Here is a 15,819-nt window from a genome sequence, read left to right on the forward strand (position 1 = left end):
AAGGACGTCGCGCGCCTCACGCAGAAGGTCGCGGACCTCGAGGCGGTCAACCGGGAGGAGAAGGACCAGGCGACGGCCGCGCAGAATAGCCTACAGGCGAAGGTCGACATGATGCTCCAGATGATGACCAAGTGCGTTTGCCTAGCCTATCGTGCGCAAGGGCGAGTGCTGACTGCCTTCCTCCCCCTTGCCTCCCCACTGTACTTCTTTGCTTCTCTTCCATTGTCCTACAGCGAGGTACGTGCTTCTTTCATATCTTTAAGCCTAGACTTCGAGAACTGACGTGCTTCTCTTCTTTTCTTCCCCTTCGCACAGTTCGCCCAGCTACGCACCATGGCGCAGTCTACACAACCCCTCCCCCCGGAGAACGCATCCATGTCCGAGATGCTTGACGCCACCGTTGCGTACTCCAACCCCGAGTCCCTCGAGAACGAGCGCCTCCTCTCTGCGTTCATGTCCCCCATGCCGCTCCTTACGCCCGCCCTTGCGCGCCCTATGGACGACTGCGGCGCCAGCAGCCCCGCGCTCAACCTTGACCTCGACGCGGCGGGTGGGGAGTCCGCGGTCAAGTGCGCCGCGGTCGGGCACCCGTACTCGTGCCACTGCGTGCCGTGCAATGTGTTCGCGGACCACGAGGAGGCGGCGCAACCGGTCCCTGAAGAGACCCCCACGCGGCCCGCGTCGCGCGCGCCCTCGCGCCGCGCGAGCACGAAGCGGATGAAGAGCGGGCTGTCGCTCACGGCGCCGGGGAAGGACGGCGAGGCGCAGGAGCGGCTGGCGTCTTCTGCGGCGGGGCGCCACGGCCGGATGCGCTCGGTCACGACGGTGGGCTACCGCGAGGGCGAGGCGGTCGCGGGCGGGACGGACGATACGGGCGACGGCAACCCCATGCTGCGCAACCGGCTCCACGACCTGCTCAACGACCCGCGGGGCGCGCGCAATACGCCCGCCACCGTGTCCGCGTCCATGCCCGCCATGTCGTCGATGCCGTCGCGGACACGCCCGGTCGTGGCGCACTCGTCGTTGTCTGCTATACCCGACGCGCCGTCGCCCACTCGGGAGGAGGCGCCATCGCGTAATGCGTCCGCCTCTTCCTCGTTGCTGTCCTCCTCCCTGCGCCCCCAATGCCTTGATGAGGCGCCGACAGAGCCGACCACTGCCACCTCGCACATCACCAGCGAGCACGCCACGCCCCGGCGCCCCTCCGTCGTCTCGCACGCCTCCAAGGCCGCGCTCGCGCTCGAGCAGACACGCCGCCCGCACTATTCCTCTGGCCGCGAATCCACAGAACCCACGCCCGAGGACCACCTCCGCGCGACGCAGCCCATCCCCATCCAATCCCATTCGCGCAAACGCTCCGATGCCGCCGACTGCGCGTTTGGCTCGCTCAGGGAGTACGGGCCCAGCGAGGGGTCCTTCGGGGGCGCGTCGTATCGGGACAATGGGGGCACATCTTACTCTAACATGGACAACAGTGGCACGTATAGGGAATCCACGCCCGACCGTGACGTCTTTGGCTCGCCACCTGCGGAGCCACCATACTATCCATCCGTATCGCGCAAGGCCAGCCTCCGCCGGCCGAGCGCTGCTCAGTCCTTGGGGTCGAGCGGGTCTATCCGCACGCACCGGGACACCTAAACAACACCGCCTTCAGTGTGCTTTCTTTGGCGCCCTTCCTCCTGAGGCCTCTGCTCGGCGGTCTGGCGTACTCTTTACACAGAGGCGTCTCCTTGCGAGGCATCTCTAACCGTACTTCGCAGCGCACTCGCGACCTGCTGTGTGGAATGATCTTGTATAGCGTCCCATCTCATCCAGACTGTCTCGTCCCATTCCACTCATACTGTCTCGTCCCATCTCACTCATATCTAATGCTCACTAACTGGATCTGGAATCATCTGTATGCCACCGACTTGCACTCACTTGTTATATTATCGTCAATACTTGCTAGCACCAATTGTATTGGACTTGTAGTTATCTCGCAACAGTGTTGTCTTGCGTCAGTTGGGTCTGCTGGCTGTCGCCAGAGCCGACTGGCGCAGTTCTGCCCCTTCATTGTGCTCGGCATTCACTGGAGGAAGCTCCGGCGTCGCCGACTCTAATTCTACCTTGCGCCGGAGAACTTGGGTACGCGCACTGGAGTCTGCTTGCGTGCGTGTGGCTTTACAATCGTTCTACTGATCAGAGCGCATTCCAAATCCATGGGATTTGGCGGGAGAGACTTTGCGAGGTAAAATGGATAACACAGAGCGCGAACATCGGCTAGCTCGTGGCATCGAATGACGAACGGATGCATTGTCGCGTATGTACGTTGTGATGTATAAATATCTAGTTGAGTGAGGACGTGCGAGAGAGAAGCTGGACAGGTTGGTGAGCGATACGAACAGCGATTATAGCGATAGAATCCAGGGCTGTCAACAAAACGTACTGAAGCGTGAGGGGAAGTACCATTCGCGTCCGTCAAACCTTGAGCGTATCCCGAATCTGCTCGCCCACCTCGCGCGACCGCTCAATGAACGCCCGGATCTGCGCCTCGCCATCAAGGCGGATTTTGTCCGCGGCCAGCTCCATCTGTGCGCGGATCCACTCCTCGACGGTCATATCGAGGTCCTCGTCCGGGATGCTCGTCAGCGGCGGGAACGCGCTCTCGCTGGTCATTGGCTGGCTGGAGGCGCGCGCGTCTGCGGTCGATTCTGCGAAGGGGTTGGCGACATCGTCGCCGAAGACGTCGGCCTTGTGTCCGTTCGGATGCGGCGCAGGCTCGTCGACGTACATCTTGCCCTCGGCCGCTCGCTGCTCTTCCTCTGCGCGGCGGCGTCGCTCCGCCTCCGCCTCTGCACGACGCTGCTCTTCCTCCTTCGCAGCCCGGCGACGCTCTTCGGCCGCGCGCCGCTTCTCCTCTTCCTCTGCGCGTTTCTGCTCCTGTGCGCGGCGGGCCGCTTCCTTCTTCTCCTGCGCGCGCCGCGCCGCCTCTTGCTTCTTCTCCTCCTCGGCGCGACGCTTGGCCTCTTCCTGTTTGGCCCGCGCCTCCCTCGCCTTCCGCCGCTGCTCCTCCTTCTGCAGGCGTTCTTCCTCCTTCCGCTGCTCCTCCTTTCTGCGTTCCTCCTCTTGCCGCTGCGCCTCCGCTTTGCGCTGCTCGGCGAGTCGCTCCTGCGCCTTCCGCTGCTCGTCGCGACGACGCTGCTCTTCAGCCGTGCGGCGGCGCAGTTCTTCTTCGGCCTTGCGAGCCTCAGCAGCCCGGCGGACTGCTTCGCGCCGGGCTTCGTCCTCGCGCTTCTTCGCCTCCGCTTGCCGTGCCCTCTCCGCCTCCTCTGCTCGCCGCGCCTCTGCTTCCCTCTCCTCCTCTTCCCGTCGCCTCTCCTCTTCCTCCCGCTGCCTTGCTTCTTCCTCGCGCTCGCGTCGTTCCTGCTCTTCCCGCTCCCGCCGTTCCTCCTCTGCGCGTCGTATCTCTTCCTCCGCCCTCCTCGCCGCCTCCTCTGCCTTCCTCGTCTCCTCCTCCTCCCGCCTCATCTCCTCTTCCTCCTCATCCCTCGCATCCTCCATTGCCACATCGTCGTCTGATGAGATCTCGACGACCCGACTTGTCTTCCCGCGGCCATTCGTCGTCGGCCGTCGCGGCGGCACCTTGCTCGCCCGCTTCGCCTTGCCCGTCGCAGGGTCCGCGCCGCGCAGGGTGTCCACGCTCGGCTTGCCGCGTAGGGTGTCCACACTCTGCTTGCCTCGCACCGTGCCCTGCCCCCTCAGCGTGTCCACGCTCGCCTTCTTCTTCAGTGTCTGCACGCTGCTCGTCGACCGCGGCTTCCTCGGCGGGGGCGCGTCCTCATCGACGTCCATATCGTTCGCGTCGCCGCCGTCAGTTGACCCTGACGGCGTCGGTATCGACTCGGGCGCCGAGTCTTGCACGACGGAATCCGAGTCAGGCGCGGGAGGCTCCGAGTCGTGAGCAGCCAACTCAGGCTCAGAGTCTTCAGCAATGGGCTCGGGCTCCGAGTCAGAGACGATCTCCTCCGCCGGCGGTTTCTTCTTCTTGGACTTCGACGCCTGGCGGGACAGCGGTTTGGGCGGTGGTGGAGGCTTAGCTTCGTTGTCCTCGCCCTGCTCGCCCTCGGGATCTGCGGACTAAGGATCATGGTCAGTGCTCGGCAAAGAATGAATCGCATGTGCGAAAGCGCTCGCGAAGTACATGGGAATCAACGCCCCCCTTCGAAGCAAACCACCAGTAGAAAGAAATGCAACGCACCTCGCGCACCCCGCCCGCTGCTCCCTTCTGCACAGCCGCCTTGATCGTCTTCGACGGGGGCTTGGACTTAGACGGTGGTTTCGCCCGCGTCCGCGTCGACTGCCGTAGGACGATCGTCTCGTCCTCCTCATCCTGCATCGCCAGCTCGTCCTCCGTCGTCGATGCTGCTGGCGCCGGCGCCTTCGCCTTCCCCTTCAACCGCGGCTTCTGCGGCTTCGGGAACGGCGCCGGCGCCTCCTCCCCCTCGTCCTCCACCCACGCGCCCGGGAACTGGATTGTCGACTCGGCAGAAGCCTGGCTAGTGGACTCCGCAAGGGCGTTGTCGGCGGCCTTCTTCCCCTTCCCCTTCGCGCGCGTCGCCTTCTTCGGTGGTTCGGGCTCGGGCTCGGGTGACTCTTCCTCCTCCTCTGACAGCGCCAGCGCCGCATCCTCGTCAATAGTGTGCATGCTGGGCGCGACGGAGGGCACACGGCCCTTCGTCTTTCCCTTGCCCTTGCCCTTCGCTTTGGTCGTGTCTTCGGTGTCGCTGGCTGCCTTGCCCGCCGCCGTGCTCGCGACGCGTTTCCGCCCCCGCGGCTGCGCGGGCTCCGCCTCGCTCTCCTCTGTACCCAATCGCGACGGCGGCCGCGAGCGCGTACTTCGTCGGAGGCTGGTCGCTTCGGTTTGCACGCTCTGCGCGTCGCTCTCCTCTTCCTCCGCGGGCGCGGCGCTCTTCCCGCGCTTCGTCTTCGTCGAGCGTGACGGCTTGCGCGCGAGCGGCGCGTCCTCCTGAACGACCGACTTCGTGCGCGAGCGAGTCGATTTACGCAAGTTCTTCCGACCGCCGCCATCGTCATCATCATCCGACCCATCGAACTCCTTCACGCTCTCAACGACGTCCTCGTACTGCGACTGCGAGGCCTGTCGCGACGCGGGGCGCGCGGACGAGCGCGAGGGCTGGCGCGAGTGCGATTTGCCCTGCTGGGAAGTGGATCTGCCCAATTGTGATGTCGACGCCTTGCGGGACGCGGGCTTGGCGGATGATCCGTCGGACTTCTTGAGCTGCAGGAAAGGGCAGGGGGTCTGTAATTTGAGGCCGCGTTTGTAGTGTTCTTCGCTGTGCGAGGGTCAGTTGCGCGAGCTGAGAATGGTATGCTACACACAGAGGGTCATCGTCCGCGTCCCATCCGCTGAGTGAAGTGCCGCAATAGAGGCACATCGCGCCGTCGTCGCCGGGGTGTTGGGGCATGTAGATGAATCCTGCCTCGGCCATCTGCGGTGGTCGTCAGGCGACGGTGCAAGGGAGTGAGCGGGGGTACGCACCCTCTGCGAGGACGCGCCGTGATCCTTCCCGGCGTGCGGCCAGCCTTTGCCCTGCGAGAACGTCATAAGGCGGGCCTGCACCATCATCGGCGTCGTGGGGATGCGCGTCTTGTCCGGGTAGGTGTATCTGCGCCATTGTCAGTTCGCAGATCGCATCCCGTATCCGACCACGCACTGTCCGTTCCTGTCCATGTCCGTGCTCAGTCCACAGCGCAGCACCGCCCACGCACAACGTCGGTCGGTGCCGCATTTCTGCCAGTGCACCTCGAACGGGTCATCCTCCTCCTCCCATTGCGACAGCGACTTGTTGCACATGAAGCACGACACGTTGTCGCGCTCGTCGTACGCCGGGTCGTAGTAGAAACCGGCCTCCGCGAGAACCTGGGGAGTGGCCAAATGCTTCGATTTGTGCGGCCATTTCGCGAGGACGGTAGAGTTGGCCTTGTTGGGGTTCTTGACGCGCTTTCCCTTGGCAAACGAGGCTTCTCGCAGATCCAGGCATTCCATCTTGACCGGCGACGCGATGGTTCAAGATCAAATATTGCGCTTACCGGGCGCTTGCCATGATAGCACGTGGTACGCGCCGGCACGTGACATTGTTTGTGCGTTCCAGGTCAATTCTTTTTCTCTTCTTTCGCCACCACCACCTCCTCCTCCCCTGTTCAACATTCATGAGCACATTGACGTCTGCAACCCTTGTATTATTTTCTTTGATCTGCAGCTCTAGAAATGCATTATCCAACATTGCAACTGCTAGGTGAAGACGCGTCTAGATGTCATTATAGATGTCTTGCTGAGGAGAAATACCATCCATCCCATATCCCGAATGTCTATTGCCCCTCCTTCGTCTCCTCCACCTTTACCTTCGCATCAACAAGCCCCGCCTCGTTCGCCAAGGAGTAGAACAGCGAGTCTCCCTTGGCGAGCAAATTCTGTGGCGTGTCAATCTCCGCGACCTGCGCACAACGTCAGCGTTCACCCTCGACAACCAAGTGAAAGGCTCATACCCGCCCATCGCTCATGACCATGATACGGTCGGACTCCATGATCGTGTTCAGACGGTGCCTGCACGAGAGATGCTCAGTCACGATTCCTCCCTCAACCACGAGAACCGGCCACTCACGCAATCGTCAAAATCGTCACATCATGGAACGCAGGCCCACGGATAATCTCCTGGATGGCCTGGTCCGTGTCCAAATCCACCGCCGACGTCGCCTCGTCGAGGACCAGGATCTTGCACTTCCTCAGCAGCGCGCGCGCAAAGCACAACAGCTGTCGCTGGCCCGACGACAAGGATTGTCCGCCTTCGCGCACGGGAGCGTCGAGCTTGCCTGGCAGAGACTCGACATACTCTTTCAGGTGTGCCTGGTAGAAGATGGGTCAACTTCAAGAGTCCACTCTTACATGCACAATATGAATCTACCTGACCAAGGGCCACCCAGATATCCGCATCTTGATGCTCGCCGACAGGGTCGATATTCTCTCTCAGCGTACCCTCGAATAGATCAGGCGATTGAGGAACGATGGAGATGTTTGAACGCACTGCAAGTTCGCGCCATCAGCATAACATGCAGGAGAGACATAGCACCACTACTCACAATCATGCAGCCCGATCTTCGTTACATCGACATCGTCGATGAGGATGGTGCCCTCAACCGGCTCAATGACGCGGAAAAGCGAGAGCAACAACTGTGGGCAAGATCAGCAATGCAGACAGAGCATTCGTACCCATCCCACCCACCGAACTCTTCCCAGACCCCGTACGCCCGACAATCCCAATCTTCTGCTTCGGTTCCTGCAATGGACGTCAGCGAATGCGCCTCCCGTACCCCAATGAAATGAAAGACATACAATAACGACATTGATATCCTTCAATACCAGATCCAACTCCGGGCGATACCTCGTCGAGTAATGCCTGAACTCGACCTTGCCCGCCTTCGGCCAGTCCTCGAGCTTGTTCTCCGGCTTCTCATAGGGCGCCTCGGAAGGAACCTGTTGCTCAATGAGTATACACCCTCCACGCGTCCACATGCCCAACGCAATCACCTCGATCTGGTGCATAATCCTCTCCACGCTGACGATGTTCTGCTCGACCTCACTCGCGGAGCGAATGACCCAGTTCAAGCTCGACGTCGTGTTCAGCGCATACGACAGCACCAAACCAACCAGTCCCGCATCCACGCCCGTAGTGATCAGCGCAGAAAGCGCCAGCAGCGCGACAAGGAAGATGATCGCCGCGCCAATGCCCTCCAGGCGCACCTGCAGCCACCGGTTCACCGACACGCTCGGCAGGTAGCACATCTGGTTGCGGTCGATGCGCTGCTGGTTGGCGATGACGAAGATGCGCTCCTGGCGGAAAGCACGGATCGTGGGCAGACCCGCAAGAGACTCGGAGAACCAGGCGAAGATGGGCGAGCGAGAGACAGCGTCGAGACGCTTGAGCTCGCGAGAGGTGGCAAGGTAGTATGTCATGACCCGAGAGTAGAACCAGCCTGCGGGCAGATCAGAATCAAGTATGCATTTGGCGCAAGATTTAGTGAGAACGCACCAAGAGGTATAACCGCGATCAAGAACGGCGGGAAGCTCACGCCAATGACCACGAGGATAGCAAGGCAAGTCGCGAAGGTCCTGAAAGTCATGCCTAGCAAGCGCGGCAGCACCTGGTCGACGACGTAGGTGTCACGCGAGAACAGGTTCAGGACACTACAAAACATCAGTCGGCTTGTCCAATAGCAGTGATGAATGCACTCACCGCCCCGTCGGCGTCAGCTCGAAGAAGCTCAACGGCGCGCGCATCAACCCATCCAGCATCTGTGCATCTCGTCAGCCTACCTCTGCGTATAGATTGCACGCTACCATCACTCACCGCATCGTGCATCCTCTTCGCACTGCGCATCCCGCAAGTCACAAACATCAACAGCACAGCGGCAAAATTCAACAGGATCGTCAACAGCGTCGACGCGCCGTATATGCCCAAGTAGAACCACACCGCATCATTAGCATCCGCGCCGCCCTCCTCATTATGCTCGCTCCAGCTCCGAAGGACGAGCGTCGACAATACCGACGCCGCCTGCTGCAAGATCGTAGCGAGGATGAAGAGCCAGAAGCCCCAACGCGACGCGGCCTTGATGTACTCTTGGTACACCCGCAACTTCACGCGACCCTTCTCCGAATGCTCCTTGGTCAGACCGGTCTTGCTCGCGGCGCGCGCTGACGGGACCACCACCATCGCCTTGGTGAAGCTGCGAGGGGCCTCACGCTGGAGCTTCTCGGACAAGATGGACGCGCGCTTGTCGTCCTCCACCAAGGTGCTGCCATCTTCCGTGGGTGTGGCGCTGCTTGCCCGTGTAGTGACATACGGGGTCGACGTGCCGGACGCATGTCCGACTCCATGTCCGCGACTATGAACGATTTTAGAGGACAGACCCTCGCAAGAAGAGAAAAACTCACACAAGCCGACTAATCTCACTCTCCTCATTGCTGATCAGCTCCGGGTACGTCCCCTGCTCGAGGATGATACCGCGGCGGATGAACGCAATGTGGTCAAACTGGCTGATGAAGGCGATGCTGTTTGTGACCAGTATGCGAGCCTTGTTCGCAAGAATGCCGCGGGGGCCGATGACATGATCTATGAGATATGAGACGCAGAGTCAAGGAAGCAATGTACGCAACACGCACCGAACAGATGTCTAGCAACATGGCTATCGACAGCGGCAAGCACATCGTCAAGGAGGGTCCTGCAAAGCGTCAGTTCGCTCGCTCAATTTCTGTTGGATTTCCGCCCTCACAAGTCAGCCCGAGCGTAGACAGCCCTGGCAAGAGCAACCCTAGCGCGCTGACCGCCGCTCAACTGATTATTGTAGTCAGCTAATGACCCAACACCTCTGATCCCGATATACTTACCGTGATTCCCTTCTCGCCGACCTCCGTCATATCACCTTCCGACAGAAGTGCCAGGTCAGGCTTCAATGCGCAGGCTAATTGCTTGTCAGTAATCAACCGCGATGCTGTATAGCTCCGCTTACCTTCCACGACCAAGTTATAGAAATCTTCCTCGTAGACATGGTTGAAGAGGATGTTCTCCCGCACGGTGGCTGACAAGATCCTACGCACAGTAATTGTATCAACTTCTGGAGACCAGTCTTGGCGTAAAACTCAACTCACCAAGGATTCTGCGGCGCATACGCCACGGCGCCGTTCACCAGCACTTCACCCTCGCGGCGGGTCATTTCGCCCACGATTGCACTCAGCAAACTCGTCTTGCCCTGTCCAACGCGGCCGAGGACACCGACTAGCTCGCCCATACGCACGGTAAGGTTGATGTCCTCGAGGGTGGGCTGCACAGCGTCCTTGGACCACGAAAAGTCGGCGTGCTTGATGCTCAAGACCTAGAGAAATGGAGGGTAGCGACTGATCAGCAGATAGCAAATGACAGTTGTTGGGCAGACGCACCTCATCTCCGACCTGCAAGTTCGGCCTCTCTGCTACCACCCGTGCATCCGTCTGCAGCTCATCCGCATTCAGGAAGCTCGACAGACGCTTGACGGACACGACAGCCTCGATGATATTGGATGTAACTTGCGCGAACTGGTTGATGATCACCAATGAGCTAATGCTCTTTGCACCTGAGGAGAGTTGCCACGTACCATAGCCAGCGGGAACTGCAGTAGCATGAACAGCGACATCGCCGGGAAGATGATATCCGCAGTCAAGGGCTTCGGGTACACTGCAGCGGCAGTAGCGAAAGAACTCAAGGCGACCTGAAGCGAGATGAGTATGACTTTCAGATGCGGTTTCAATGCAAGTAACTCACAATAAGCGGGATTCCACTCCACAGGGTGTTGCTGAGGGACTAGTGCTCTTTTGGTCAGCTATTGCCCGAACTTTGGAGGGACGATCACTCACCGTGACGATGCCGATCCGCTTGAGCATCTTCATCTCGAGGTTGTTGCGCACTTCGAGAATTTTGCGCATAAAGGCGAACTCCCATGCGTAGAGCTTGATGCTGGATTAAGGCGACTGTCAGTTTCGGACAAAGTCTTTGAAGACCAGCACGCACCTCTTGATGTTCGTAAGCAACTCGCTCATGAGTCGCGTACGCTGATCCCTGTTCTTCATCTGCTTCTCTTGCATGCGCTTCAGGATTGAGGCAATGACTGCAAAGGAATCGCTGGTCAGCGGTCGCCCTTAACAAGCATCGTGTGAACCACTCACAAGTATTCAGCGGCAACGACACAACCATGATCGCCACGCCCACAAACGCTGACCACCCAAGGATGTTGTACAACGAGATGAATGCGAGCGTGATCTGCAATGGTCCGCTGATTGCGATAAGCCCGTAGCCGCACAACTCTTGCATCCGCGTCGCGTCCACGCTCATGAGGTTCACGATGTCCCCGGACGCGCGGCTGCGCTCGTCGTTCGAGATGCGCAGCGCCTTTTCGTAGATGGCGGTGACGAGGCCGGCGCGGACGCGCATGCTGGCAAAGTGATCAGCGATACTAGACGGTCTCGACAACAAGCCCTCGCTCACCCCGTTTCAAACGTCCGCTGGAAGTACTGGTTCAAGATAATCGTCTGCGCCATCCCCGCCACAAACATTATGATCGCAATGAGGAACCCCTCTGCCTCCGTCGGCGCCTCACTACCCGCACCGAGCACAACCTGCCTCACCCACAGCGCAACCCGGAAGTCTGTCAATTCTTGACCGCCCCTAACCGCACGCTGATACTCGGAGATGTACGCCAGCAGCCAGCGCAGCAACTGCGGCTGCAAGAAGTTCAGGCAGTCCTGCACGACCTTGAGGCACGCCGCGACCGCGTAGGGGCCACCGTACGACAGGAAGAGCGCGACCCACAGCGAGCGGCCGCGCGCGAGGTGCCCGGCGAGCGTGTTGCCGAGGTTGCGGGACTCGTCCGCGGGCTTGAGTGCGGGCAGGTCCTCCTCGGTGATGTACTCCGTCGCGCCCTTGCGCATCAGCGGCGTCATCCAGCTGAAAAACTGGGGTAGGGGTTAGCGAATGTGCGAGATGCGAACCGGGCTCAAGGAATCTGCGAGAAGACTAGTGATCACCCCGGCCTCCGCGCAGCTACCCACCGGGTGTTTGACGCGCTGGGTGGGTGATAGATAGAGTACTGAGAAGTAGGCAGTGGGAGTAGAAGATTATCATAGAATGGGAAGGAAGGGAGGAATTCCCGAGTTGCTCAACAAGCCCGATGACTGAACGTACCAATTTGCTGTACACATTCGCCGTCGTAAGGGGGTGCTCCTGGTGGCCAGTAACCTCATCTATCTTCGGCGGGACGTCGAATTCGGGCCGCCAGCATTCCAGAACGCATGAAAGCAAGCCGCACGCGAGCGTCCCCGCTTTGAGCGAGACCAGAACGCGGACGTCGGCGAATGGGTGCAGGGAGAGCGCCGTGCGCAGCCACAGCCCGAGAGCAGTGGTGTAAGCGGGCCAGAAAAGCAGCAGCGTCGTCGACGACACCCGCGAACGCGTGTGGTTGAAGTAGGTGAGGAGGATCGCGGATGCGAGCGCGATGGGCTCCAGGATGTAGACCTGCCGGACCGCGACGCTGATATGCCGCAAGGCCAGCAATATAGCGCTCGCCGCGCTCAGCCCCAAGGCACCCAGAAGCAGAATCTACGCGTCGCCAATGGTCAACCCTCGGTTAGATCCACAAATGTCCACCACGCACTAATTTAGCGCCCAAGACCATCCGGCTCGTCCTCTTCCGTTCCTGCGCCTTCTGCAGGCATGCCTTGAGCGTCTTAAAGAGCCCTGAGACGAGCACAATGGCTAAGAGCGCCGACAGCAGTATGCCTTCCTCGAAGCATGGCGTGAGGTCGAAGGGGCGGGTGCGCGATACAACGCGCCAGCCCTCGTCATTATGACACGTCGCCATTGAGCGTGTCGATGGCGCAAGCTGCGTGGGATGACCGCGTCGAGTTCCTTTTTAACGTCGTCGTCGTCGGCGGTGATGACAAAGTGCCTTACAGATGCAGTTAATTTCAAATCGTTTTAGACGCTCAAGAATACAAAGATTTCCAAATGTAGCAGTCATTGTATTTCACGACGCTAACTGAATAAAATCTTCGAGAGCCGGGAGAACTCCAATCATTGACCTATGCCTTCGTTGAGGGAGAAATGATCGAAGCAGGTTCACTAGTGTCAAGGATTGGTTGAGTCAGTGTCACTCTAAAAGGGGCTATTCATCGCCGTATAACGAGCGAGGTTCTTCAAGTACACGAGTTGCAACGTTTCATAGGGAATGCGTTACCGACTCTGAGGCTTGAGCTCACGAAGTCAGTGTTCACTGATGGCATATGAGCTACGTTGCCACTACAAAAACCAACATAACTCACCACATATTAAAACCCTGCCAACGACGAAAAAAAAATCAGCTTCCAGCACAACACACCGCCAACCACACCGAACTTGACGCGACCACGCCGAATTCGACGCAACCACCCCAAACATAAACCGCCCACTCACCCCACTAAACAAAGTCCCATCCCTCTCCAGCACCTCCCCCTCCTCATCCCTCTTGACCGACCTTTCCGCCATCAGCTCCTCCCGGATCGCCAGCGCCTCCTCCCGGGACATCATCCCCGGCGTCAAGTCTGCCTCGATCGTGCTAATGAGCTCCGTCGGCAGGGTAGAGAGGCGGTTGGTTGGAGACAGTTGCGCGCCGTAGAGGGCTTCTTGCATGCATTCTTTCTGCTGCGGGGCGATGTCGGTGGCGGAGGGCACGGGGCGGGTCGGATCGACGAGGAAGAGGGCGAGGATCTTGCGGACGCCGGGCTTGGTGGGGTCGGTGAGGGCGAAGGGCGAAACCTTTGCGCGGTATGATTAGTATACAAGCGCAGATACGTTTGGAAACATGAGGAGTTATACGGACGGGTCCAGAACTGAACCCACCTTATGCTGGAACAAATTGGGAAACGCTATACAGCGGCCCTCCTTCGTCTGAATGCTCCCTATATCCTGCACGCACGGCCGGTCCCGCTCCATGCGGTAGAGCGTCCACATGCAGAAGACATCGTCCTGCCGGTGGTACAATGGCTCCGCGGTCGCCTGGCGGAATGCGAGTGTTGTATCCTGGATATTCTCGGACTCGTAGTAGTAGATGAAGGTGGACACAATCCGCTCGTTCCACATTCCTGTGATGAGCGCACGTCAGTTCCTCACGAGTGACGATTGAAGATGGTCAAAGAACGGTTAGGATGAGCAGAAACGATACACACCTTCCACATGCCACGTTCCCCCAGGGTACGCCGGATTGCCCGGCCCCAACACAATATTCGCCAGCTTGGTGATCACCTGAATCTCCCTCCCCCTCAACCCAAACACCTCTCTCTTCTCCACCAGCTTCCCATCATACTCCCCCGGCGCCTCCGGCAGCGCCATCGGCTTGCCCGCGAACCACGCGTCCCTCCGCGCCTTATACGTCTCCCATTCCAGGGAGTAATACGCGTAGTACTCATCGTCCTCCGGCGGATCCTCCGGCTCCCCGTCCCTCCACACGCAGTCCAGCCCCTTGCTCGCCCCGTACCAGCTCTTGCTCTCCAGCACGGGCCCCAGCCGCATCTTCGGCTCCCCGCGCCGCAGATCGCCCAGCACGCGCTCCCACAGCGGCACCGCGCGCGCGACGACGCGCTCAAGGACAGGCACGAGCTGCTTTGCGTGCTCCGGCGGGACGTTATTGATGTACGGCGACGCGAGGCGCACGCTCCCATCCTCTCGCACCTCGAAATCCGACGGCAGCCACTGGAAGCGCGGGGAGATGTAGCTGCGCAGGACCTCCGCGTCCCGCAGGCCATACTCCACGGCCGGGTCGCCCGGGCTATGGGCGGAGGGCGAGGGCGGAGCGAAGGTCCCCATCGAGCCATCGGGCTGCTTGCCGAGTGTCTTGCCGTAGACCAAGGGATAGAGCGAGGGGTGCACGAGGTCGAGGACTTGCTTGTTGGAGCCGGGGTGCCAGTCCTTCTGTTCTTCGGGAACGTTTTCGAGGGGCGCGACGGCGGCGCGGAGGGCGGCGCGCAGTTCGTCAGAGATGAGCTTGTCGGAGCGCCAGATGCACTCGTAAGGGCCGCACTGCGTGTGCTTGTGAGCTATACACGTAGAACGCCCCGCATATATCCACGCACCTCAATCCCCGTTTCCTCATCCCGGAGCTGGGCGTAGTCCTGCAGCTCACCAAGCGTGTAGTTGATCTGCACCGATCGAGCGTTAGCGGCCCATTTGCACATCTTCAAGACGTTTGCTTACCATGTTATCGGACAAGCGCCACCGCTTCTCCTCCTTCTCCTGCTGTGCCTTCACCTCCTCGAACCACTTCTGCCTGATCTCGGGGTCCCTGGCTTTGCGCCACCACTCAGGCTTCTCGCGCAGCGTCGCAGACAACTGATACATCCTCAACTCGAGGATCTGCGATATGTATCAATAATCGCGCAAGGAGGTACGACGACCACGCACCGCCCGAGGTGCCCACGTCCCCTTGGGCTCTTCATCGTACTGCGAGCGATCAACGAAGGGGTGCGGGAACTCTGGCTCGTATGCAGTTTTCGCGGCCTCCGTCATGGCGGTGTATCAGTGACCACTTGTACTTGAGGGGACTGGTATCAACGACAGCTGGTCCAAATCCCAGCGGGCTCGGGATGAGAAGTATCCGATGAGGTCTGCGTAAGACACTGCTCGCGCATGACCTTTATATGGGCGCTCGAAGGTACGATCGCGCCAAGGATGAGTCCGCCCTACTCAGGGTTGCGTTGTATGCAGAGATTCTGTTGCGTGCTGTTCCTGAGGTTTGCCAGAGTGCGCTTCCGAAATTGAGTCGCCCGGAACGAGGACGCGCGCGTTCGCCTGCGAACGCGTGGAGTCACATCAATGCACGTGGCTGTCACAGTTCGTTTTCGGCTCCGTCCGACGACGAAGGGCTCCCCGCCTCAATGTGTCAAGTGAGCAGGCCGATAGCGTGAAGACCAGATGGTAATCCTAGGTTATTACTCAACAGTATCTTCGCACATCCCCTGCACTTATTCCGTTTTCCTTAGCCAGTGCTCACTGCAAAGTGATCAGTCACTCCCCCCAATCATGCTCCTCCCTGTTGTACGAGCGATCCACAAAGGGATGCGGGAATTGATCTTCTTCATACTTACTTCCTTTGTCAGGCACAGTGAGGAGCCTTCGGGCGGATGTGCTAGAGAGATTTCTGAGATACTTCGTATGGTGAAGGTCACAATCCAGGACAAGGAGCGCCTGCAGCTGCATTGCAGGC

The 15,819-nt window shown here is 59.7% G+C and overlaps 4 protein-coding genes across 4 annotated transcripts; 1 reads left to right on the plus strand and 3 right to left on the minus strand.

Annotated features, from left to right (window-relative positions):
- Positions 1–180: 180 nt before the first annotated feature.
- Positions 181–2,128, plus strand: SCHCODRAFT_02555703 (uncharacterized protein). Its single transcript, XM_050343710.1, has 2 exons — positions 181–237; positions 316–2,128. Exon 2 carries the CDS (start codon positions 334–336, stop codon positions 1,636–1,638), a length of 1,305 nt encoding a protein of 434 aa, XP_050197723.1. The 5' UTR covers positions 181–237; positions 316–333; the 3' UTR covers positions 1,639–2,128.
- A 53-nt stretch (positions 2,129–2,181) lies between these two features.
- SCHCODRAFT_02642137 (uncharacterized protein) lies at positions 2,182–6,062 on the minus strand. Its single transcript, XM_003025973.3, has 5 exons — positions 5,715–6,062; positions 5,540–5,666; positions 5,380–5,489; positions 4,238–5,333; positions 2,182–4,116 (listed from the first exon to the last, which is right to left on the minus strand). The coding sequence occupies exons 1-5, from the start codon at positions 6,044–6,046 to the stop codon at positions 2,458–2,460; spliced, it is 3,324 nt and encodes a 1,107-aa protein (XP_003026019.1). The 5' UTR covers positions 6,047–6,062; the 3' UTR covers positions 2,182–2,457.
- A 307-nt stretch (positions 6,063–6,369) lies between these two features.
- SCHCODRAFT_02517716 (uncharacterized protein) lies at positions 6,370–12,444 on the minus strand (the record flags this gene model as incomplete). Its single annotated transcript, XM_050343379.1, has 27 exons — positions 6,370–6,495; positions 6,547–6,604; positions 6,663–6,904; positions 6,963–7,081; positions 7,138–7,228; positions 7,281–7,334; positions 7,391–7,531; positions 7,586–8,031; positions 8,088–8,242; positions 8,292–8,350; positions 8,406–8,966; positions 8,992–9,167; positions 9,218–9,276; positions 9,328–9,389; positions 9,443–9,516; positions 9,565–9,644; positions 9,704–9,927; positions 9,992–10,126; positions 10,186–10,299; positions 10,353–10,391; positions 10,445–10,544; positions 10,599–10,695; positions 10,754–11,019; positions 11,073–11,203; positions 11,258–11,539; positions 11,769–12,182; positions 12,238–12,444. 27 exons carry the CDS (start codon positions 12,442–12,444, stop codon positions 6,370–6,372), a joined length of 4,512 nt encoding a protein of 1,503 aa, XP_050197724.1.
- Positions 12,445–12,640: 196 nt separating this feature from the next.
- SCHCODRAFT_02642144 (uncharacterized protein) lies at positions 12,641–15,383 on the minus strand. The gene is made up of 8 exons (XM_003025971.2): positions 15,018–15,383; positions 14,811–14,969; positions 14,690–14,755; positions 13,787–14,636; positions 13,461–13,702; positions 13,035–13,376; positions 12,905–12,918; positions 12,641–12,855 (listed from the first exon to the last, which is right to left on the minus strand). The coding sequence occupies exons 1-8, from the start codon at positions 15,120–15,122 to the stop codon at positions 12,846–12,848; spliced, it is 1,788 nt and encodes a 595-aa protein (XP_003026017.2). The 5' UTR covers positions 15,123–15,383; the 3' UTR covers positions 12,641–12,845.
- Between the last annotated feature and the right edge of the window lie 436 nt (positions 15,384–15,819).

This window comes from Schizophyllum commune (assembly GCF_000143185.2).
Source record: "Schizophyllum commune H4-8 unplaced genomic scaffold SCHCOscaffold_13, whole genome shotgun sequence".
Taxonomy (NCBI): domain Eukaryota; kingdom Fungi; phylum Basidiomycota; class Agaricomycetes; order Agaricales; family Schizophyllaceae; genus Schizophyllum; species Schizophyllum commune.

Excerpts from the sequence above, each read along its gene's own strand:
- SCHCODRAFT_02555703 (XM_050343710.1), top strand. The coding sequence starts at position 334 with ATGGCGCAGTCTACACAACCCCTCCCCCCGGAGAACGCATCCATGTCC.
- SCHCODRAFT_02642137 (XM_003025973.3), bottom strand. The coding sequence starts at position 6,046 with ATGGAATGCCTGGATCTGCGAGAAGCCTCGTTTGCCAAGGGAAAGCGC. Across the intron at positions 5,490-5,539 it reads ACGGCGCGTCCTCGCAGAGG|ATGGCCGAGGCAGGATTCAT; the intron begins GTGCGTACCCCC and ends CGACCACCGCAG. Across the intron at positions 4,117-4,237 it reads CAGCGGGCGGGGTGCGCGAG|TCCGCAGATCCCGAGGGCGA; the intron begins GTGCGTTGCATT and ends CATGATCCTTAG.
- SCHCODRAFT_02642144 (XM_003025971.2), bottom strand. The coding sequence starts at position 15,122 with ATGACGGAGGCCGCGAAAACTGCATACGAGCCAGAGTTCCCGCACCCC. Across the intron at positions 14,970-15,017 it reads GGACGTGGGCACCTCGGGCG|ATCCTCGAGTTGAGGATGTA; the intron begins GTGCGTGGTCGT and ends TACATATCGCAG. Across the intron at positions 13,703-13,786 it reads GGGAACGTGGCATGTGGAAG|GAATGTGGAACGAGCGGATT; the intron begins GTGTGTATCGTT and ends CGCTCATCACAG.